General features: G+C 45.8%; 2 protein-coding genes across 10 annotated transcripts in view; one reads left to right on the top strand and one right to left on the bottom strand.

Moving 5' to 3' along the window:
• ZSWIM7 (zinc finger SWIM-type containing 7) overlaps window positions 1–7,595 on the top strand; it is a 29,997-nt gene extending 22,402 nt beyond the window's left edge. For all 9 annotated transcript variants that reach the window (XM_066634806.1, XM_066634803.1, XM_066634802.1 and 6 more), the window contains one exon: window positions 2,704–7,595. In XM_066634806.1, coding sequence (XP_066490903.1) covers window positions 2,704–2,820 — 117 coding nt within the window. In that variant the 3' untranslated portion in view covers window positions 2,821–7,595. The remainder of the gene's footprint in view (window positions 1–2,703) is intronic.
• Window positions 3,957–24,019, bottom strand: ADORA2B (adenosine A2b receptor). The gene is made up of 2 exons (XM_066634798.1): window positions 23,697–24,019; window positions 3,957–4,910 (listed from the first exon to the last, which is right to left on the bottom strand). The coding sequence occupies exons 1-2, from the start codon at window positions 24,017–24,019 to the stop codon at window positions 4,217–4,219; spliced, it is 1,017 nt and encodes a 338-aa protein (XP_066490895.1). The 3' UTR covers window positions 3,957–4,216.
• Window positions 24,020–24,112: the final 93 nt, after the last annotated feature.

The raw sequence follows: 24,112 nt of genomic DNA on the forward strand, positions 1-24,112 counted from the left end.
CTTTCTGTGGATTGGTGTGTTTGTGCAGGGTTGGGCAAACTGTAGGGAAGGCTTTGCTGGCTAGGCCTAAAGCCTATCTGGTTTCCACTAGTGACCACCCCCGTGCCTCTGGAAGCGCACCAGCAGCATAGGAAAGGGATGGCTGTGCCTGTTGTCGCCAGCATCTGGTACTCAAAGGAAGCACAAGCATGCCCCCCTTTCAGCGGGGGATACGTTCCCACCCTACCACACACACCCCCCCCCATGGATATGGAAACCATGGATAGGAAGGAACCCTGTACAGAATAGTACAGTACTTCTGTACACCCACACCCACTACCTTAATTAATCTTCTTTACCCTGGTGCCAAGCAAGCATGTCCCTTCCTTTTACAGACCACTAAAAGAGGAACATGTCATGCAGGGCAGGCAGCCAGGTTGCTAAAGGGAGGAGACTAAGCAGGCACTAACAGGAAGTAGGAAGCTCCCTGCTTAACATTCTGGCTGTGTCCCTCTAGCATCCTGGCTGCCTGACTGCTTGTTATGGTCCTCTTTTAGCTTTCTGGGAAAGGAAGAGATGTGTTTAGTTGGTGCCAGGGTAAAGATGATTAACGAAGGTAATGGGTGGGGGGGGGGGTTCGGAGAACTGTGGATAACTGAATTTGCTGATCCTGGATCAGCAGATACAGAGGGACACCTGTATAGAAATTTTACAGAAATAAAATGGATCTCTGCTCATTTAAAAATAATACTCCTGGCAATTTGCCAAAAGAAACAGTCTCTATATGTGGAGAATTTGTTAGCCAACATGGTTTATGGATAGCCTTTATAGTCTAGTGTCCAGTTTCCCACAGTAGCCACCCTCTAAGAAGCCCACAATCAGGGCACAATGGTAACACCCACCCCTGTTGATTCCCCAGCAGCAGGCACAGGGTGGTATACTGCCTCTGTACATGGAAGCTCTATATAATCATGTTTCCAGCTGTGTTCATGAATTTTTCGTATCTTACTTCACAAATGCTTTCAGAGTTTACACTGGTGTAAAAGAGAGCAAGATTTTGTTGTTGTTGTTCTGGTAAGACTTTCTTGAGGGACTGAAAAACTGAAGCTGTTTATAATCCCTCCTTTTGGTGAGGAAGGTTGTGATTCGGCAAGATTAAAAGGTCTGGGTGATGCAGATATACCCCATTCTCAGAGCCCAGCTGAGAGCCCAATCCTATGCTTGTCTGCTCAAAAGTAAAACCCATTGTGTTCAATGGAACTTCCTCCCAAAAATGTGTGTACAGGACTGCAGCACAATGTGGTAAGATAATACATTTAGTTATCAGGTCCTAGGGCTTGGCTTGTGGAAATACGGCACAGGCACTTTTCTGAAGCTAAGTGTGTCTGCCCAGTGCCCGGATCGAAGACTTTCTTCCACCCCCACAATGGGCATTACATTGGGTTCTCTGATGGAAAGAAGGCAGAATGTCAATGGAATGCATGAATAAACAATTGAACAAACTTAAGTAGGCGCCGTAGCATGCAAGTTTTTGCACTCCATAGCAGTGGTCGTTGTAAAGCAAAGCAGTGGCATTCTCCTCACCTCCCACCTCTGCTGAGTGTGAAAATGTTGCATCTGGCCCCATAGCTATAAAAGAAGAAATAAAAAGAAACTTTTGACAAGCTTATGGCACTCTTCCCCCCCCCCCCCATGCAAGAGCTGGAGTGGTTAAGAGTGTGAGCTGTGAATGGGAGGCCAAGTCACACCTGCAGACTTTAAGGCCTTCTGAACCCAGGGAAGGCTGTGCATGGTCTTCTCCACCCTTAGAAGGCCTGTTGCAGGTCTTTAAAAAACCTTTTGCCAAAAACTGGAAGTCACTTTCTAAGCCCTTTGGGAGGCGGGGTGTTAAATATTTTTTGCCCCCAGGTGCCAGATGCCATAGCTATGCCACAGGGTAGGGCATGATTGCCACTGCCTCTACTGTTAAGTACATTACTGAGCTATTCCTAAGGACCCCTGAGACTATATAGTGGTGTTGATGGGAAAAGCTTTGTTGGTGCTAAGTATGACATAGTAGTAGTTGGCAACCTTCAGTCTCGAAAGACTCTGGTATCGCGCTCTGAATGGTGGTTCTGGAACAGCGTCTAGTGTGGCTGAAAAGGCCGATTTGGGAGTGACAATCCCTTCCACACTGGGAGCAAGTGCAGTCTGTCCCTGGTCTGTCTCCCTGGCTATGGGCCGTCCTTCTTTGCCTCTTTGCCTCAGTCTGTTGGCCAAGTGTCTCTTCAAACTGGGAAAGGCCATGCTGCACAGCCTGTCTCCCAGCGGGCCGCTCAGAGGCCAGGGTTTCCCACTTGTTGAGGTCCACTCCTAAGGCCTTCAGATCCCTCTTGCAGATGTCCTTGTATCGCAGCTGTGGTCCACCTGTAGGGCGCTTTCCTTGCACGAGTTCTCCATAGAGGAGATCCTTTGGGATCTGGCCATCATCCATTCTCACGACATCCATTCTCTCTTCCTTCTTTGCCTCAGTCTGTTGGCCAAGTGTCTCTTCAAACTGGGAGAGGCCATGCTACAGTGCCTTCACCATGTCTTTTTCCTTCCCAAATGCACTATTTCAGAAATGCATTAAGTTGGGCACATATTAAAAAAAAACTCATCTGCTACCCATGGCTGGTACATGGGCGAGACATCATGGGGCTCCTCCCTGGATGCATCATGCTGATGTAGCCTTTTTCTCTACAGTGTAAGCACCTTCTTGCCATCTACCTGAGCCAGGCCATGGGGACATGCCAGGAGCTGACCATGCCAGACAAGCAGCTGACAAGACTCCTACTGCCAGATGAGGAGGAAGGCGGCTGACGATTCCCACCTGGGCTAAAGAGACCAAGCTTAAGTGATTTGTGGCTCATCTTGGGAATAGTCCCAGGTGTCATGTGGGTCCTGCTAAGCGAACAAGGATTGGTGAAGAGTTTTCTACCCCTCCCACTCTTACTGTCCTTCTGAGGTTACTGTCAACTCCACCTGGCTGGAGGGAAATTGGCAGGTGTTTTGTAATTGCTTGTTTAGCTGGATGTGAATATAGGTAGAGAGTAATAATTTAAACTTCTTTATATATAACTTTGTGTCCTCTGGGGTGAAAGAGGGAGTGTATATTTTACTCTCTCAGCAGAGCCAAAGACAGCTGTAGAAGACCACTGTGGCTGCTGCAACACTCTAGGCCTTCAGGGCAGCCCCATGCTAGGGAAATGAGTGCTAAATTTGTCTTCTTGAGCCCCCCCCCCCCCCAGCATACACCACAAACCTTTCTGGGGCAGTTGCATCAGTGGGTGGAGGGCAAGGATACGATAGGGCTGTAAATTATGGTAAAGAGCAAATACTGCAGAAAGGACTGTGCAAATGTATACCTGTTGCAGAATTCAACTTTCCTAAGCTCAGAATTTAAATTGTCTGGCAAAGTACAACATATGAGAATCCACAGCCCTTTATAAAGGTCATACACAAGCAAGCAGTCTGGGATCAAAACACAAAGCTATCTATCACTAACTACTACTGAACCTGAAGTGTAAGATTTCATGAAAATCAAATCAATAGCCACATTTTTGCCTTCAGCATCTCTCTTTATTTAAAAAAATAAATTGCTTCCAACAGTGCCCTGCTTGTATAATTAAATCCACAAATTTCCCTTAAGGCTGCCCCCACCCCTTCCCAGTGTTTTAAAAAAAAAACAACAAAAACAAGCGTATACCATAACTGGTCTATATAAAACTGTTTCCCATTTGAGAATACCAACAGCATCAAACAACTGATGATAAATTAGAAAAAAAGGAGGGGAGTAAATTTATACAAAACATCAAATCACATATGTAAAAATTTGACCACATACTTCCTCCTCTTCCCCCTTCCCTTGCATTTTACTCTTCAGCAAGGTAAAAATATACACTAACATGATAAAAGAGCAGCACAGCTGAAATACCTGCCCCCTGCTATAGAGGCAGGAATTTAATGTGATTTTTAACTTAGGAGGAAAAATAATATTCCCCCAAAGCTTGATCCATAAGGGGCTCAGACAGCACATATATCAACTGTTGAATTCTCCAAGAGGCATTAGGATTATTTTTTTTAACAAAGGAAAAACATCAGACAAGACAAACATATAATTTGAACTACAGCAGTACAAAATGTATAGTGGTCAGTCGTAACAGTCTTCTCCAGGATTACACAGTTCACCTAGTTTGTGGGGGAGACAGCAGGAGCCTCAAATGCTGGCGGGAGAAGTACTGACACTGCTGATAGCCAGGTGTCGGCTTCCACCACCTTCCCCTTTGGGATACTTGGGGAAGTCTTCAGACTTGCAGAGGATGTACCGTGAGAGGATCTTGCGGAAGGTACACCTGAAGTCCCGGATCCTGTATGCGTAGATAATGGGGTTGACCACAGAGTTGGCATGGGAAAAAATTATGGCCAAGTTCATAAGCCACTCACGTTTGCTCTTGGCAAAGCCAGAATGAAAGAGAGTGATGCAATTCAGGATGTGCAGGGGCAGCCAGCAGAGAGCAAACAAGCCCACGATGATGGCCAGTGACTTGGCAGCATTGACCTCCTTTTGCAGTGTGGTCCGGGAGTTGCCCATCAGTTCCATCTGCCGAAGTTGCTTGCAGGCCACCATGAAGATCTTGATGTAGATGCCCAACATGATGAAGAGGGGCAGGAGGACACAGCCAAAGAAGTTGAAATAGACCATGTAGCTCATGGTGACCACATTCTCAAAGAGGCACGTCACTTGATAGTCTGGCTGCCTCCCCCCTACTGTCCTATTGGTGGCATTTGCGCATTTCACCGTCTCCCTTTTGTTCCAGCCCATCAGTGGGGTCAGGCCAATGCCAAATGAGAGGATCCAGAGGATGGTGATGAGGCCCCTGGCTCTTTTCCCCGTCACCAGACTCTTGTATCTGCAAAGAAATCATTTAACGCAAGAGAGGCATTATTAACAGCTCCATCAAAGACTTGCAGACTTAAGCCCAAGATCTGCAGTGAACCTCATGCGCTCATGCACTGCTTTACTCAGACAGCAGTTTGCTTGAAAGCTTTTCACCCTTTTTCTCCAAAAAGCAACTAACAGTAATTAACAAAATCTATATAAAACAGCACCAAATAGTATCAAGCCCTCATTGCCACAATCCCACATAAATAATGCAGCAGTCACTCTCCAAGCAGCATCCTTAAGATGGGAGACATCTCAGCATTCACATAACGTAATGCTCAGCCTAAATTAAGCAGCAGCTTAGAATTAGCCATGATCATCTGATGTCCAAAGGCATACAATGTAGGGACCTGTCTGTGTGCCACAAGGAGAGCACTCAGGAGAGCTGGAACCACCACGAAACAGCCTCCCTCCTTGATGATACCCACTATTCAGACTTGCCAGAGCAGGGCCTTAGGTGATGATTGAAGCTTAAGGAGAGGCACAAAAGGCAGCCCTTTTAGATACCTGGGCCATTTACAGCCAGTGCAGATTAAGCAGTGTGTTCTCAGCTTGCAGAACTAGTAGCTGGGTGGCTGCTTTTTGCACCAGCCGATGTTTCCAAACACTCTTCAAGGGTGTCAAGAGTGTGCCAGTAATCCTACACTGTCAGGGTTACCAACAGGAAAAATGCAGTCCTATACACTTTCCTGGGACTGAGCCCCACTGAACACAATGGGACTTACCTTTGAGAGACACAGATGTGCTGCTAGAAAAGAGCTATGAAAAGGAGATCCTTCCCTTGCCCTAATGCCCTCCATCTACAAACTGCACAGGGAGAATCTCATTGTTTCCCTTTTGAAGAAGTCATCAGTGTCTTTGTAATAGGAGCAGCCATTATGACATCCTCTGCTCAGATCCAGCTGGATTCCCAAGAACCAACACGCTGCTCACACTAAGGAAAGAGGCAAAGACTCAGGGCTGTTCCGTTCATGAGGCTGGCTGAGGCAGACCCCACAAACAAAGAAATGGCTGGCTGGCATCACCTCACATTTCTCTTCCCGTTTCATGGGTTTGAAAAGGAGGAAGGGAACAGCACAGAACAGGAAGTGTGGAGGAGGGGGGTTGGGCTTCAGCACTGGAGCCTAAGAACATAAGTCAGTAGATTGGACAAGAGGCTCATCTTGTCCAGTGTTGCATTCCCAGAGCCAACAATATGGTACTGGGAGGGTCACAAATAGGACATGAAGAGTGGATGGTCCTCCCCTATTGTTTGCCTGCAGGATCTGGCACATTCCACCCACTCCCATCACTTTCCACCCGCCCATCTTGATCACCTGATCACTCAAAGCTTAACTCTTTGCTAGCCAAAAACTAGCTAGGTGGCAACTAATTTTCCCCCACAACATTCCAAGTCATGACCAATCAGCACAATTCACTTGTTTCCCAGCCACCCCTGCAGGGATAAGTGCAAGATCCACCAAAGACAAGTTCAGACTCTCCTCTGCACCTCATTAAATCAACCCATTTTTGCCTGGCCCACAGGTGTACGCATTTGGTCCCTGTTGCATATATACAACGTGGGGCAGCAGCCAAAGGGGTCTGCATTCTGGTGAAGACCCCTTAGAGAGATTGCTGGTGGTTAATCAACCAAACCTCAGTTTGGGGGGAGTGCCTGTCTCCATCCATCCTACCACCCACCTGCACTGCTCTTTTTTCCTTCAACTTCCTGGAAAAGGGAAAGAGAACAGAGTAAAAGCATGGAAGAGCTAAGGGTGGTGAACTGAAGCATTGGACATTCCCAGGGCTTTTTTTGTAATGGAACGCGGGGGATGGAGTTCCGGCACCTTTTTGCAGGGGCCCCTCCCCTTCGGAGGCATTCCAGGAGGGCGGGGGGGGGGCAGAATAGGCAGGCACAGGATTGGACTCTAAGGCTGCCATCCAATCCACAGTAAGCCCCATTCACTAAAGTGGACTTCTGAGTAGACATGCATAGGATTGGGCTCTTAGGCTGCAATCCTAGGCACTTTCCTGGGAGTAAGCTCCATTGACTAGAACGAGACTTACTTCAGAGTAGACATACCTAGGATTGGGCTCTTAATCCTGGCAGAGATATAGATCTGCACCCGTTTTCACATGCTAAGGGCAGGTGAAAAGGGATTCTACGTGTGTACAACGTGCTGTCCAGCCTTGCCAGAGATCCTCCTCAGCCTTCCCCCACAAGCATGCCCTCCACCAGCCAGCATTTGCAGCTCCTCTCCAGCAATGCACAGCAGCTGCTCAGGGCAGCAGAGAACATACAATTGCATGCCAAGCGCCTTCCCAAAGACACAGAGTATTCTGATACCTGAATTAAACCATATTTAATTGCTTGTTTGCAAACGTAGCTGTTTCTATGTGCACCTAAGGACCCCTCTCATGTAAGAATTCCTTTTTTGTTCTTACTCCCACAGTTGCTTAGAGTAATTTTACTACATGGAACTCATGTAAGCCATTTTTTGGAATCCATTCACTGCTTCCTCTCCTCGAAGTAGTGCCACACTACATACTACACGCTACAAGTGCACCTGTACAGTATTTTTCCTCGTGTGTAGAGAAAGTAGCTAGGGGGAAGGGGATGTGGAGATTGACAGCCCAATCCTATGCATGTCTACTCAGAAGTAAGTTCATCTTTAGGGGGGAAGCACATAAAAATATTTTATTTCTCCAATAAAAAATGGCTTATAAATAAATAAATAAATAAAAGATTAACAAGCTGTGAGTTCCTGCACCTTTTTTTCACAAAAAAAGCACTGGACATTCCTAACCCACCACTCTCCTCCACACTTCCTATTCTGCTGTCTTTCCCTTCCTTTTCCTCGATCCCCCTGCTCCCCAGCTTTGAAAAGTGACAGAAGTGGCAGCTGGCATGCCATCAAAGGAGGCAAAATTTGGCACACCAGCTCAGGCACCAAGATGTCTTGAGCTGGCCTTAGGCAAGGGCAACTTGTCTTTTCCTCCTCTCACACTTGTGGAAAAGCATGTAGCCCCCCTCCTTCCCTGCCAAAGGGCCCATTCTGTCCTGCTTCATTTACATTCCAGTTTAGCATTCTGCCCTGCTTGGTTTTTCATCTGAGGGTATGAATGGGCCATGGTGTTCCTCTTGTCTGTCCTGAAGACTCCCATGGAAACACAATCTAGAAACACAGTTGGAATTTCATGCTTGAGGAAAAAAGGAGTGCACAGCTTGGAGGGAGAGATGAAAAGGGACTGCCTTCTCTCCAGAAAAGCATGCATCTATTAGCATGTAAATTTTACGTAAGTGCCATCTTGCAGTGCTGTACAAAGTACAACTGGATAGATCCTTGCCCCAAAGGGCCTACAATTCAACACAGGTAATAAAGGAAGTAGAAGCAGGAGTAAACAAGAAGAATACACAATTATGTAACTTATATGTACATAAGATTTGGAGTTCTGGGACTAGGCAGTTGTGCAGGTGTCAGAAAAACAAACTCAGTTGTCACTGTAATGCATGTTGCTTTGATCAAGCAAATCCACTCTTGCAAGCTTAGCAACCCTTGCAGAACCTAAACATCACAGATGTCTTGCAAGACCTCAGCACCTCTGCCAATTTAAAACAAGCTCTACTAAACCTGACCTGCCATGGAGGCAAGCTAGGATTTTGCAGGTGAGCCCAGAAAAGGATGCCCAGCTTCAAATGTGAAAACTAGAATTGAAAGTTTATTATTCAGCCTCATACTGCCATTCTTTAAGCATGAATTTAGGATAAAAATATGCTCACAGAAAGTACAAGTGAAAAGATGCAGATCCTTGTTGTCTTGGGTTTATTTTCATCATGTATTGTCGGCATCAATTCTGAAGTCAGGGAAGGAATCTAACTCCCTATTGAGATTGTAAGCTTCTCAGGGCAGGGACCTGCTTTTTCAGCTTAGGCTGCAACACACTGTGTACATGGGTGATGCTGTGTGGAAAAGTAGTAAATCAGCCCCCTTTAGCAGGGAATTATCTGTCACAGAATTACTAGCCTTCCCCCGCGCACTAGTTTTCCTTACATATCTGTGCTGATCTTCTTGAGAGCGCTAACAGGTTCTCTTCCCAGAAGATCCAGTTGCCCCAGGTCAGTTATTTGTGGTCTGAAGTCAATTTAACAAGATAATCTGAGGCGGTCACTTGTGCAGTTTTACAGAGCTGGGAGGATCCTGGAAAGGAAAGCAGGTCATATGCAGCTGGAGACCCAGCTGGGAGGCTGCTAATGCCAAAGGATTTGCTAACCAAAGATTATCTTAACCTGACCAGGGGGAGGGGAGAAAGGGAGCAGAGAGGTCTGCCCTTCCTCAGGCTATTTTCTGCTTCTGAACTTAAGAGAACCATCTCCTCTCCATACCTCCCCCAAGACATGGCAGAGAGGTGGTCAGTGGGGCCCTATCCTTTAGAATACTGCAGGCAGTGCCAATACTAATATTTGGGGGGGGGGGCAAAGTGGCACCCTTTGAGTGGCAGTTCTCTTGTATTTCAGCAGAGGAATGGAGACTGCCCTTTTCATCCCAGCCAAGCATCTTTTCCGATAGCTGGTGGTTACCATGCCTTTTTCGATTGTGAGCTCTTTTGGAACAGGGAACTCTTTTCATTTTATTTTTAAACCATTCTGAGAATCTTACATAAGAAAAGCCCTCCTGTCCTCAAAGTCTTGTCCTCTTTCCCACAGAGGGCCACCTGCTTCCTCCGTGAAGCCCATGAGCAAGAGAGAAAGGCATGCTGGTTGCCTGCCATTGGTTCCCTGTAACTTGTACTCAGAGACACCGTGTTGCTGAACCTGGACAGAGCACAAAACTGTTGTGACTAGTAGCCATAGAACTGTTCTCCATGAATGTGTCCAGTCCCCTTTGCATGCTATCTTGTGGCAATGAATTCCACAGACTAAGTGCCCATCCTATTGTCCATCTGAAATCTTCCACCAAGAAGCTTCATACATACAATGTATGTTGGTGTACCTTGAGCCCCACTGAATATAACAGGACTTACTCCTGAGTAGACATGCCTAGGATTAGGCTGTGAGGCTGCAATCCTAGCCACACTTACCTGGGAGTAAGCCCCATTGAGTACAATGGGCCTTACTCCCGGCGTTTCCTCCCAGAGGCACCTGAAAGGGGGGGTCGGCACGCCGCGATCTACTCATTTTGCCTTGCGATCTACCGGTAGATCGCGATGCACCTATTGAGCACCCCTGCCTAAGAGAGATCTTCTAGATCAGGGGTGTCCAAACTTTTTGGCATTAGGGCCACATCATCCCTCCGACATCCATCCGACACTATGTTGGGGGCCAGGAAAAAAAAGAATTAATTTACCTTTCAAATTTGAATAAATACATAAATGAATATATTAGAGATGGAACTTATATGAATGAATGAAGGTCTTGCAATAGCTCAGGGCCTATAAGGGGCCTTGCACAAAGCAAGTCCAGCCTTTCTTTTGCTGCCACTGCTGCATCACAGATGTGAAACAGCAAGCAGTGGAGGGAGCCCTCGTCCCACAGCTCATGCAAAAGGTCGAACAGTTGACTGTCACACTGAGAACACTGCGTCAGGCCAGCGCAGGCTCCAGCAAGTCTCCAGAGGCTCATTGGAGACTGGGGGCTCACTAAGGGCCGATTGGGAGTCCTCGAGGGCTGCAAGTGGCCCCAGGGCCGGGGTTTGGGCACCCCTGTTCTAAATGCCTTAAACAAGCAGGCCCTGCCATAATATGAGGGGAGGGGGTCAAAAAAAATGCCCAGGGTCACTAACCTCTTCACACTTGGGAGGAAATTCTGCTGCAACCTCAAATTTAGGTTGTTCTCTTTTTTCCCCCACCCCCCACCAGCCTCACTCCTGTACCTTTTTCAAAAAGACACATTCCTAAATGTAGACAAATATAGAACGTATACATTATAAAAAACAAAACACACCCAACTGCATACGGAAATAAAAGTTTGGGGGTTGGTTTGCTTTTTTAAAAAGGGAGAGAGAAATCCATTATACAGTAATATTATCTAATGAATGATGACTGCAAATTAGGGAACAAAGAAAAGGATTGGATAATGACAACAAGGATGCATTTGTAGCTAAATGAGCAAAAACGACCTGCTCTTTTAGTTTGTTTGCTGTTGTGCGGACTAATTTATTCAGCCATTCACACACAAAAGTGTCTGGGGCTGCAATTCTAGGCATATGTACCCACCGAATATAGTGGGACTTGCTTCCAAGTAAACATTTGCAGGACTGCACTGTTGGAAACCTTGTTTATCTGGTCACACAATGAGCAATTTCATCATTCACACTCCCCATTGAGGGGGTGTGTGCTTGCTTGCAGAGAAAGCCGCAATATACTATACGATAGGGAACCAGATTGACATCGTTCAGGCTTTCAGGGGAGTCTATTTGTTCATAACCATACGTGCCCAAATCCTCGTCTGTTAAGCGTTGGTGGAAGATGGTTCAGTGACCCAGCAACTACCAATACTCACCTGGGCAGCTGTAAACAGGTGCTGCAGCAGAAATCTATGAAGGTAGCCTGGATCACTTTGAGCAAAAAGACAGGCTTAGGATCAACCATCAGTCTTCTTGCATGCAACCAAAAGCAGCCACTGCGTTCCAAAGACTGCTGAACAGTAAGACATTCCCCAATCCCATCAAAAAGGGGTCTATTTAGTCACCTCCCTTCCACCATGGCAGCTTGCAATTAAGTGAAGCTTATCAAGTTTCCCTGTTGAACTTCCCTGATTTTGGAATAGGCAGAAAAGTGAGCCAGACCTCCTCTTCTAAGAGTACTTCCAAAACCATCTCCCTTGTTCAAGTACAACCAGGTTTCTTCACCAAGATAAAACAGCAGCGGAAGCTAGTAAATGAAAAAGTGAGGAGTAATTTTCAGCGGCCTGGGCACCCATCCATAAGACCAACTAAGGCTGCCGTGTCAGGTGGCAGACTGGCAGGAGGTTCCTCCAGCCCACTTCTGTCGCTCTTCCTCCCTTGCTTTGGAAAGAGGGAAACAAAGCAGAAGAGGAAGTGTGGAAGAAAGGAGAATGGTGGGCTAGAAGAGTACTGGAGATGGAGACGCTCTAGCCTGCCACTCACCACTCTCCTGCACATCCGCTCCGTTGCCCTCTTCCTTTTCAAATCCAGAGATCAGGAGAAGGAGCAGCTGATGCTGTCAAGCCACTGGAGGCAAGGAGAAGCATTTGATGAGCTTCCTTGACTCTGGGCACCTAATATGAGCAGTGAAGAAAGCTTTCCCTGTGGATTTCTGCCTGCCTCATAGGCACAGAGGAGATCAGCCAGAAGAAAAAGTCAGCAACCCAAGTTAAGCACACTCAGTAACTTGTGCTCAAATTCCTGCTCTGCCATGGCTGCTCTTGCTGACCTCAAAGCATTTACTTTCTCTTGGACTTGGTATTTTCTGGTTATAAAATGGTTGTCAGTCAGGGCCACTGCAAAGCCAAGTGAGGTAAGAGTTTGAAGAAGTGTTTTAAGAAGCATTAATGATTCATGGGCAGAAATGGCCCTTGTGCTCTTTCAACTTGTTTCTCTTTGCGTTGATTAATAAATCAATTATTCATTCCACCATTAACACGCAAAAGTGTCTTAGGAACCTTGTTTATCTGCTCACCGCATTTGATCATTCATGCTCAAAGTGGAGCATTTGTTTTACCAACACGCCCGTACAGTTGCTCTGCCATTATTGTGCCCATTTCACAGACAATGGAGGCTAAGAGAGGCTTGGCTAATTAAACTTCTGGCCATTTGCAGTTATGCTTTGGGGAACATTGCAGACAAATACTTAAGTCCCATTCCTTACATGCCTTCAAATAATTCTTATGGTTTATATAATGCAGTCTTGCAAATACTTCCACAAGTGTGGCTACTCAAACATGTTTTCACTGGCCCTCATTTTATAAAGCTACATTCAGTGCTTCAGAGGGTTCAGTATGCCTCACTTACCATAATTCCCATAGTTCACACACACTGCAATTCTCATACACCATCCGGGCAAACCTGTAAGAGCATAAGAAGAACCCTGCTGGATCAGGCCAAAGGTCCATCTAGTCCAACTTCCTGTATCTCACAATGGGCCACCAGATGCCACCAGGACCTTGTCTACTCAGAAGTAAGTCCCACTGTATTCAGTTGGGCTTACTCCCAGAAAATTGTATAAGATTGCAGCCTAACTCCTGCAGCAAGCCTTACCCCACAAAGTATTGTCATCCCCAGATGGGAGGCTGTGAACATAAGAACAGCCCCACAGGATCAGGCCATAGGCCCATCTAGTCCAGCTTCCTGTATCACACAGCGGCCCACCAAACATCCCAGGGAGCACATCAGATAACAAGAGACCTGCATCCTGGTGCCCTCCCTTGCATCTGACATTCTGACATAGCCCATTTCTAAAATCAGGAGGTTGCACGTACGCATCATGGCTTGTAACCCGTAATGGATTTTTCCTCCAGAAACTTGACCAATTGCCTTTTAAAGGCGTCCAGGGCAGATGCCGTCACCACATCCTGTGGCAAGGAGTTCCACAGACTAACCACATGCTGAGTAAAGAGATATTTTCTTTTGTCTGTTCTAACTCTCCCAACACTCAATTTTAGTGGATGTCCCCTGGTTCTGGTGTTATGTGAGAGTGTAAAGAGCATCTCTCTATCCAATTTATCCTTCCCCTACATAATTTTGTATTTCTCAATCATGTTCCCCCTCAGGCACCTCTTTTTTAGGCTGAAGAGGCCCAAACGCCGTAGCCTTTCCTCATAAGGAAGGTGCCCCAGCCCAGTAATCATCTTAGTCACTCTCTTTTGCACCTTTTCCATTTCCACTACACAGCATCTTGTCTAAGGCCACCTTTCAAGTTCAAGAGGCACTCCCTAGTTCACAATCCCACGCATGCCAACTCAGAAGTAAGCCCCACTGTGTTCAGTGCTGCTCACTCCCAGGCAACTACACATACGATTGCAGCATTTTGTCACCTACATCCTACCAGCAAACTCTGTTGTAATCTTGAGGCCAACTAGCATTTTCAAAATTGGGAGACAAGAACTTTACGGTCCGCCTCCCTTCCCCACCCCTAAAATTGGCACCCGCTCTGCCTCCAAAAGCAAAAGCATCTTGTCAAACTAGTTGCTTTGGCTCACAGCCACCATTCAACTTTCCAGCAGCAGCCTCCAGTTATGTTCCCAAAAACCGAGTCTCAGACACTTCAATTTATGGGAGGCTCAAGTATTCCACACAGTTGCAGAATTTGCTGCTGTTGGGTACAGAATTCAGCAGCCCGAAAATCTGGACTCTCTTCGTTTATTTTTAAAAGTAGGTTTCTAGTCCTCATGGCTGAAGATTTCCTTCAGAGCAGCTCATCCCTGGTCACAACCACTGACAATGCCCAATTTAGGAACCACCTTTAGCAAATAAGAGTTTGGCAAAGAGTGGTGTGCATTTGAGAGAGAGAGAGAAAGAGGAAATTCTTGCTTTCAAATAGATTCTTGCCAACATTTCCATGACAGTTGTTGTCCTGCCCCACACACACCTTGAACATGAACTTGCAAGGAAGCATTCGCATCTCCAAAAACTGGGGAAAAGATGCCCACTAAACCATTCCAGCAACTAAAATAAATTGATAGAAGTAGAGAGCCACACTCCACTAATGTTTTCATCGCTTGTCACCATTTACACACAGCAGCAGCAGTTTAAACCAACTGAGGTTTTAATGTTTCCACAGTGGCCAGAAATGCCAGATAATCGTGGGTGAGCTCTGCCCTTTTGTGGCACCAGCAGGAAATGGCACTCCCCAAGCAAAGGTGGGTGGAGGGCATCTCATGACTGCTCAATTAACTGCACTCTCTCTGATGCATGTTTCCTTAGAAGTATCATTAGGTGCCAAGAGGCTTGTTCACAGGTAATCATGCAGTCTTTGAAACTTCACTTCTGCTCTTTTGTGTTCCGCTCTTCAGCAGCAATCCCCAGATGATGCCACTGAGGACCAATACCAGTTTTCCAAGAATTTCTGCATGTGTCATCCACAATCTAGTCATTTTTTTCAAAACAAAAAAATTACACTCAATTTTTAGTCATTTTTTTCAAAAGGAACAATTACACTCAATGTTTACGCCATTATTTGGGCTCTTTTATGACCGAGTTCAGAGCAGTTTGACTGGGTCCCTTGTGGGTGGGAACCACAGTCAGTGAAAGGGCTTCAAGAGGTACTGATCCAGGTGTCGCACCCGCAGCTGTTGTTTGATCAGGACTAAAAACTCCAGCTGGTAACAATGGCAGGTCTTTGCCAATCAGAACAATTTTTGCCACAGCCAACAAACGGAGATGTGATAACCCTGCTAAAGTCAACAGAGATTCACATTTTCCAACAGCTTTCTACATCCTTAATTTAGCAGATTCTAAGATCTGACCAACTTTCAGCGAATCTATCTGAAATTGTCATTTTTCCTCTTCTGCTGATGTAAGTGGTGGTTTTTGCCACTGTATTCTATCCCCACATTTCATCCAGCTGTTTTGTAAGATGTATCGTCATTCATCTTCAAGATTTTCAAAATATAATTTTTGCAACTAGTTACCACAGTAAAAATCAGCTATTTATCTTTATTAGGCAATTAAGTATCAATTTAAGTCAGGCAAAATAGTAAACAATCTCATTGCATGTTGTGACACAAAATCCTTCCCTTATGACTTCTCTTTTTCCAGTATTTTTTCTAGCCAATGAACACGTCCATCGTAAATGAGAAAATGCTCTTCTTCCTGGGCATTTCCAGCAAATTGAAATACTGCATATATTTATGTTGCTTATATCATTAATTATTGTTGAGTATATGTATATAAAGCAGTGTGCCTTGTCAATTGTCAAAAAACAGATGACAATTTTAGTACCTTGTCAATGTGCTGTGAGATGAAAAAGATTGAAAATAGCTGCTCTAGACAGTATTTTGTAACAATTCTCTTTATTATAGCAGTCTATAGGCCTTGCACAGGACAGAGACTTGTCCCCTTGTACCTGTAAAGAACACATGGAGAGCACTGGAACTTATTTTCAACTCTTTCTAATGTCCCGGGTTCATAGCCAGAATGATCATCAGTGGTATTCCCAACAACCTCTAGGAATTCTGTCTTAAGAAGGCCCAGAAGAATATGGCTTCACTCACTTGTTTGAGTTACCTGCCATTCAAAGATCAAGGGGAATGGATTAATCAGCTGGAAGACAGGGGCAAGACCTGTCAATCTGGAGGTGGTGGGACCATGGTGGCAAAGGGCCCCCCAGAGCTGACCCGCACATCTTAACCAGGTCAAATTTAGTCCATGAACCCCAATCCATCCATGGCCACTCTAATTCTTGAAAACTCTCCCTGAGGCACTAAAAACCAAGTTTTACCAAGGCTCTAGTGGGTTGGTATATTCGGGCCTGTCCATAGAACATCTCATCCTCCCCTTTTCAGCAAACCTTTCAGTTGGCGCTGGAGAAGTTATGCAAATGGATTTCTCACCTGACCTCACCTTTATAACTTCAAACCTGCCATTATCCGGCAAGGAACAAGATTAGTCTGAAATGATCCAATCACAGCTCCTGTTATTTTCCAGTGATTTTTATCATCTGTGATCTTGAGAGAACAATGGGAAAGGAATGCTCACATGGAGGGGTTTGTTTTTCGCTCAAAGAAAACCCTGCTGTGTGTTGCTTTTCTGGGAAATCGGTTTTGAAAACAAAAACTGGACCCCAGCATAATCTGACAGCCATGTGCAAGACAACCACTCTGTTTTACCATGCAAGAGTCACAAAACACACACTCAGTGGCATCACTACGGGGGATGCGGGCCACACTGAGTGATGTGTACGGGGGTGTGTGTGTCACCACTACTGGCCAAAATTTTTAAAATCTTGGTATTTTCAAACCATCATGTCATATATCATTCGATGCATAATTTGATGCAGAATGCAATGAAACAAATTGTGTTGAAATATCTCTATTCTATAAAAAGTTATAGCCAAAAAACCAGTGGGGCAGGGCAATGGTGCATCACTACGCACACCATCTGGGCGTTGCCTCACCCACTGCATGGGAGGAGGTGATGTGCTGACCTCCCACACCGGCCGACACGAATTCTATTGAAACCACTGTGCACACTTAATTTGTTGAACTCCCTAACGCAAGATGCAATTATGCTTTTGGTTGGCTTAGATGCCTTTTAAAAAAGATTAGACACATTCATTGAGAAGATCATCAACAACTAGTAGCCATCCTAGTTAGATGGAGCCTCCATGGTTAGGAGACAGCAGACCCCTGAATCTAGGGTATTAGAGCCAGTGTGTATGTGTTGCTTTCATGCTCATGTCCGGCTGATGTGGGGATGAGAATGCAAGACAAAGAGGCTCTTTGATATCTAGATTACAAACATACTTGGATAGGATAATGGTTCTCAAACATTTTAGCACCAGGACCCACTTTTTAGAAAAAAAAATCTGCCAGATTTGTGATGTCATTAACCTGGAAGTGGTATCATGGCCAGAAGTAACACCATCACGCAGGAAAATTTTGAACATCCCCATACGACAAAAATCAAATCAAATCAATTAAGTCAGTGGTTCTCACACATTTAGCACTGGAACCCACTTTTTAGAATGAGAATCTGTCATCAGTCGGAAGTGACATCATCAAGCAGGAACGTTTTTAACAATCCTAGGCTGCAATCCTACCCACACTTACCCAGGAGTAAGTCCCATTGACTATCATTGTTAAAAGAATATACATAGTAGCCTGTTAAAAATACAGGTCTATAACATTTCCCCAAATGCAATCACATCCCATGGTAGCGTCAAGTCTAATATATTGAAAATAAAATTTTGAAATGAATGGGGACCCACCTGAAATTGGCTCGCAACCCACCTAGTGGGTCCCGACTCACAGTCTGAGAAACACTGAAATAAATAAATTAATTTACAATAAGTTTAAAATTTATTTAAAATAAAAAAGAAGCTTCCCAATCCTCCCAACCAGTTGCTGAACACTTGAAAAAAAAATTACCCAAACATTCCAAAGGTTGCAATCCTGGGAGTAAGGCCACACTTACTTGGGAGTAATGCTCACCGACTATCTTTATTAAAAGTACAGATCTGTAGCATTTGCACAAATGCAGTCATATACCACAGTAGCATCAAGTCTAATATACAGTATTAAAAATAAAATACGCATTGAAATGAATGGGGATCCACCTGAAATTGACTCGTAACCCACCTTGTGGGTCCCAACCCACAGTCTGAGAAACACTGCTAAAATCCAGCAAGACAATTGTTGCAAGAAGTATTTTTACACAACCAAACTGTTTAAACAGCAGTTTACTTTGCAAAATAAACAAGGCAGTTCCCTGTCCCGAGGGTACTCACAATCTTAACAAAAGACACAAGAAAGGCATTTGTTAAAGGCCACTGAAGTAGACACTGTGCTGGATTGAAGAGGGACAATTGCTCTCCCCCTGCTAAATAAAACCATCACTTGCCTAGATGCCTCTTAAGTTCTTAGGATACCTCTCCGAGAGTCAGAACGGTGTCATGGATAGAGTAGTGGACTGTGGCTGGAGAAACCTGGGTTCAAACTCCCTACTTGGCCACAAAGCTCACTCTAACTTGACCATGAAGTCATCGACTTTGATCCGTCAGTCTCTTTCAGCCTGATCTACCACCTCATAGAGTGGTCTGAGGACAAAAGAGCCAACCCCCATCAATAGTCACTACTCTGAGCTCACTGAAAGAAGGGTGGGAATCAAGTGTGGTTACTAATGTACATGTGGAAAACCCTCCGTGTAAACTCAGAGATGCAAACTACAAGGGCCAGCAGCATTCCCTGTTATCACACAGTTGCTTTTGCAATGGTGGAAATGCTTACTGGCCATTGTGAGCTGTAACCAGGGCCAGCCCATCAATGAAGCCAACTGAAGCTGTCACCTTGGGCAGCAGGTTGGCCAGGAGCACTCATTTCTGCCTGCCTGCATCCACTGATCTTCCTTCCACTTCCTGGACTAGAAAAGGAAGGGGGAGGGCAGAACTGTGGAAGGAAAGAAGGACTACAGTGTTGAAGGAGCAGAGGCTGGCACATCACAAGATAAGCAGGGCAGCATTTGGCATTTGCCACCTCAGGTGCCAGGAGTTGGGCCAGCTCTGGCTGTAACCACATACAAATCAGTTTAAACTTAGATTTGTCCACCCATTATGAACATGGGAGGAATGGCAGGGCAAAAAATAAGCACCCACGAGCAATGCACCCTTACAACCAAGCATGCTTTAGAGCCTGTGGTTCTCAAACTTTTTAGATGCCCTAGAGGAGGCATGTCAAACATAAAGCCTGCAGGCCAGGTGAGGCCCCCAGATGCAATTTATCCAGCCCCATTATAATTGGATTCTCCCAGCGTGATAATTGGGCCCTCTCATATCTTGAAAGTATGAACAAGATTTGCACATTTTCTCTTCTGTCATTTGCAGCTAATGAGTTTCTATGGGAGAACAAGGTGCTTATTTCGGGCCATCATCTGCTTAAGGATGGCCCTTCCTGTTTAATGATGTCACTTTTGGCCCTCAGCAGGCACCATGAATGCTATCTGGCCCAGTACCTGAAATGAGTTGGACACTCATGGCCTAGAGGCTGCTGCCTGATTTATGAATGCCAAGTAGTGTGGCTAAAACTGTGATTGGGCAACAGTGCCCCCCTCCCCACGTAGCAGCTTGTTTAACTCTTGATGCACATAATCTACCCTGTCAAGTTTTGCAAACCACCAAAAACTGGGTCACAACCACTGGTGGGTTCCAGACCCTCTGTTTGAGAACCACTGCTTTAGAGACAGGTTCACCATTTAAGAACCACTTTAGAGACCAGTGCTTCTGGATATAACTGGAAGCAAGTTCCACCGAGTCCAACTACTAGTCCTTACTTCTAGTAAGTTAGGAACTGTGGCCATTTCAAAGCTACAGCCCAGGGAGTCATTATACATCTGTTACATCTGTGTTGATGTTTCTCATGTTTTGGAAATGTTGGCTTTCTCCTTCAAATTCTAGGAACAAAGACCAAACCCACAGAACAATTATGGGTTTCATCCATCAACGGTTCTTGATGCTTACCAACAAACCCCCCCCCCAGGGTTGGCATCTGTCCTCTTCCAGAAACGAAGTCATTATACAAAACATTGTTACCAGTAAGTGGCTATCAGGTTTCACTTTTAGACAGCTGCCATCACTTCCCCCATCAACACGCTCCTCCGGCAAGGCTCACGTGCAGTTCAGAATTGCAACAGGAAATACCTCGGGACAGAAAGCACCAAGAATAATGCCCCATTCTTACCTGCCGCTTTTTTTGGTACATCATGCAGCTGTCAAAAACAGAGAAACTCAGCCAAGAAAACAGTGGCAGCTCTACTGCTCCGACGGCCTTTAACCGGCTCTTCAAGTTCAAAAGAAAACAGCTGCCAGTTTTGAAAGCTTTGTGGATGGAGGCTGGACCTAGTTTGTCTCATCTGGTTTTAATAGACTAGCTTAGTGTTCAAGTTCTGCAACTTTTGCGTATTGTTTCAGCTGCTGGTTTAGCAGACACGTCCATTAATTGCTTAAAAACCACATTAAATCGTCAGCGAGTTAAAAGTTTGGTCAGGTAATGCAACTCCACAGATGAAACTCCAGGGAAAGGCAGAAGCCAGTCGCAAAACTGACAACCCTAATGGGGATGAAGAAAGACGTGGACTAAGAAGTCAACCATCACGCCCCTCCCCCACTGTCAAAAATGAGGGCTTAAAAACCTGATCAGAGCTGTGGGGTTTGGGAATACTCAAACCTCCCTACCCCAGTTAAAATTCCCCCACTTAAGTCCATCACATAAGTTTTGATGGGTATGTGCAACCTCCTAGTTCTAGAAGTAGGCATCTCTGAAGGCCAGATGTAAAGAGTGGCAACAGGATACAGTAGTCTTGTGTGCTCCCAAAAGTATCCCACAGGCATCCCTCCTATATCCCACAGTGGGCCACTGTGGGATACAGGAAGTCGGTCTAGATGGGCCCTTGGCCTGATCCAGCAAGTCTCTTCTTATGTTCTTAAGTTGTTATGGGTAGCCAAGGGGGAAACGTACACTAATTCTGCAGCCAAGAGAAAGATGGGTGCAAGCTGGATGGATGCATCAGAGCTGGGGGGGGGGGGAAGGCCTGGAGCCTCCTCTCCCTGCATTGTGGCCCAGCAGTTTTTACAAGACAAAAACTGCATTCAAGTTTCTCCATTGGAACTTCCAAAACAATGTGAGATTCGGCCCTTAAATGATAAATTCCTGGAGGGGAGATGGGCAGAGCCTGTCTGTTCACTTTATGCTACACTATGTCATATATACACCAATAAGAGCTCTGAAGGAGCACTCCCTACATTAGCAGCACTGCTGAAATTATCAATGGATTGATGTGGAACAAGGACCCAATCCTGCTGTCCCCCACAGCATGTAGGATCAGACTTCTACCTGCCCAAGATCCCTGGCTCTGTGCAGCCCCCACAAGTGAAAAGCACCCCTTCAAGGGGCAGGCCCCACTGTCTGCAAGTCAGCCTCCCACACACACGCACCCCCAAAAGCAGGAGGTCCGTGGAGGTTGCCCTGATCCTCCAGCTATTCCTAACAGCAACAGGGCTGTTTCTACACTCCCTCTTTTGAAGGAACCACAAAGCAGCAGTTTTGCAACATGCAATTCACTTGAGTATTGCAGACCATTCCGGGGCATGTTCTCAGCCACATGCTGGCCACGCCTGCTGAGGCAAAACGTCACCCAGGTGGACCAAGAGCGTGTCCCGGAGCACACCACATGTTGGAGGGGAAATATGAAAACAGGAAGCTGCCTTCTGCAGAGTCAGATTCTTGCTTCAGTTAGCTCAGTGCTGCCCACACTGACTAGCAGCAACTTTCCGAGCTCTCAGGCAGACGACGTTTTCTGCCCTGCACAGAGAAGTTGAACCTGGGATTTCCTGCATGCAAAGCAGATGCTCTACCACTGAGCTACAGCTCTGTCCCCAGGACAGAGGTGGGCGAGCAGTTTTTCAAAGAGGCTTGTCTGCCACCAACATTTCCCTTCATGGAGGGATTCCCCCACAAGTTTCCAGAGATCTCCAGAATGCAGTTTGAAAAACGATGGGACTGTGAAAGGCAAAGGCAGACTGAAAGCCCAGGTGCCCGAGCTGGCAGAAAATGATGCCTGCTTACATACCATGTGCTCTTCTGCAGCCTACGACCAGCCAAACTCTCCTAGAAAACTCACACGCAGATCGGCCATTCCCACCCTGGTTGTGTTTGTCCACAGTGTCTGGTGACAATCACCATCTCCACCTTCTCCCACTCTCGATGGTAAGTCAAGAATTCAAAGCGATTCATGTAAACCTTAAGCTAAGGTAGACTCTCTCAAAATGGGGGTTCTAAGGAGGCCGTTTTCATGGCAAACCACCAGTGACAGACCCGTGCTCATTAATTTGTCAGTGGCCATTATGTACTATTGCTGGATTTAACAACAGGGAGGTGACTATAATCACCATTGAGTGATATCTCGCTCCTGAATCTTCTCATGTCCTATGGAAGTTGCTTCCACATATAGCACTTCACATAAAGCGGTTTAGAATCTTTTTTTTTATTTTTCAACATGCATATCAAACCCTTGATACATCTGGACTGTGTCCACTGTCACGATAACCCTGCAAGGTAGCTCCCTGTAATGTTCATTTGTCACAGAGAATGAATGAATGAATGAATGAATGAATGAATGAATGAATGAGCTGACTTGTTCAAGGTAGCCCAACTTAATGGATTCAGTTGGTGCAGTAATCATCCACATGGTCCCATAACTGCCTCTTCTAGCGTCACAGTTCAACCCAGCTTTACCACTCACCAGAACATACAACATTTCCATACATTAAGTCAGACCTTTGACCCACCTAGATCGTCAGAGTTGACAATGTCTGTTAGTGGCTCTTCAAAATTAGAGCCAGAGCTCTTTCTCAGTCCAAAGCAGTGACTGAAGCTGGGATTTTTTTGCATGCTAAACATCTGCTCTTCCACAAACCTATTGCAAACATATGAAGATGCCTTATCTCAAAGTGTATACTCACAGTATATGCCTTGTGATAAGGTATTTCACAGCCCTCTCCTTTGGTCTACCTAGGTCAGTACAGTATTTACATCCACAGGAAGCAGCTCTCCAGGGTCTTTCCCCACAGATGGGACACTGGGCCATCCGTAAGCTCCACCACCAAACTACTATGGAGTCCTTGCCTTGATTATCAGAGAAGGGTGCTAAAAGAAGACTTGGTCACCGCCCGCTCAGGCACTTTGCAAAGTGGCTGCAGTGTGCCCCATAGCAACTGACATTTACCCAAAGGTAGGACTTTAACACTGATTCCCAAGGAGGATTCTTTATCCTTGGACAACACCAGCTCAGACAGCTAAGAGTAATAAGTCAGGGGTGAGAGTTTCTCTAACTGGAAACCAGTGAACTAGGACTTGCTTGATCATTAGAAAGAAGGGCCTCAGATTCAGACACTGCACCAAAAGTTAGAATCAGATGCCACCCAAGCTCCACAACAATACACCATAAGCAAATAGGATGTGTACTCTACCAAGCAGGAGAATCTCACAGGTGGCTCAAGCAAGTGAACCAAGCTTCAGCAGGGACAGCAAAGAAACAAAAACCAGACTCTGAATGGGATTGGTTTCCTTCTGAGCACTCACAGCCCTTTCCTCCTGGCCCAGCCTTACCTAAGCGGGATCTTGATTGCCAAGTACCGGTCAACCGCCACTGCCAGCAAGCTGAAGATGGAGCTCTGAGTCAGGACCAGGACGAAGCAAGCCAAGAAGAGGCAGCAGTGGAAGTCGGTATGGAGGCCGATGCTGATGGTGATGGCAAAGGGGATGGCCAGGAGCCCCACAGCAATATCAGCCACCGCTAGCGAGACCAGAAAATAATTGGTTGCATTCTTCAAGGTGCTGTTAATGGCCACCGCCCAACACACCAGGACGTTGCCCACAATGGAGAGAACGGCAATCACCACCTCCAACACAATGTAGTAGGCATTACCCATGCTGTGGAGCCAAGGTGGCAGTGGTTTCGAGGACAGGGTCCAACCACCGTCCAAGGAGCTTGCAGAGATGAACCAGGTGGCAGTCAAGGAAAA

The sequence above is a fragment of the Tiliqua scincoides genome, chromosome 8, assembly GCF_035046505.1.
Source record: "Tiliqua scincoides isolate rTilSci1 chromosome 8, rTilSci1.hap2, whole genome shotgun sequence".
Taxonomy (NCBI): Eukaryota; Metazoa; Chordata; class Lepidosauria; order Squamata; family Scincidae; genus Tiliqua; species Tiliqua scincoides.

What these genes read in the sequence shown, in the direction of transcription:
- ADORA2B (XM_066634798.1), bottom strand. Translation starts at nt 24,019, where the DNA reads ATGGGTAATGCCTACTACATTGTGTTGGAGGTGGTGATTGCCGTTCTC. An exon ending in GCAATCAAGATCCCGCTTAG is followed by an intron (nt 4,911 to 23,696) that starts GTAAGGCTGGGC and finishes ATTTCTTTGCAG; the next exon opens with ATACAAGAGTCTGGTGACGG.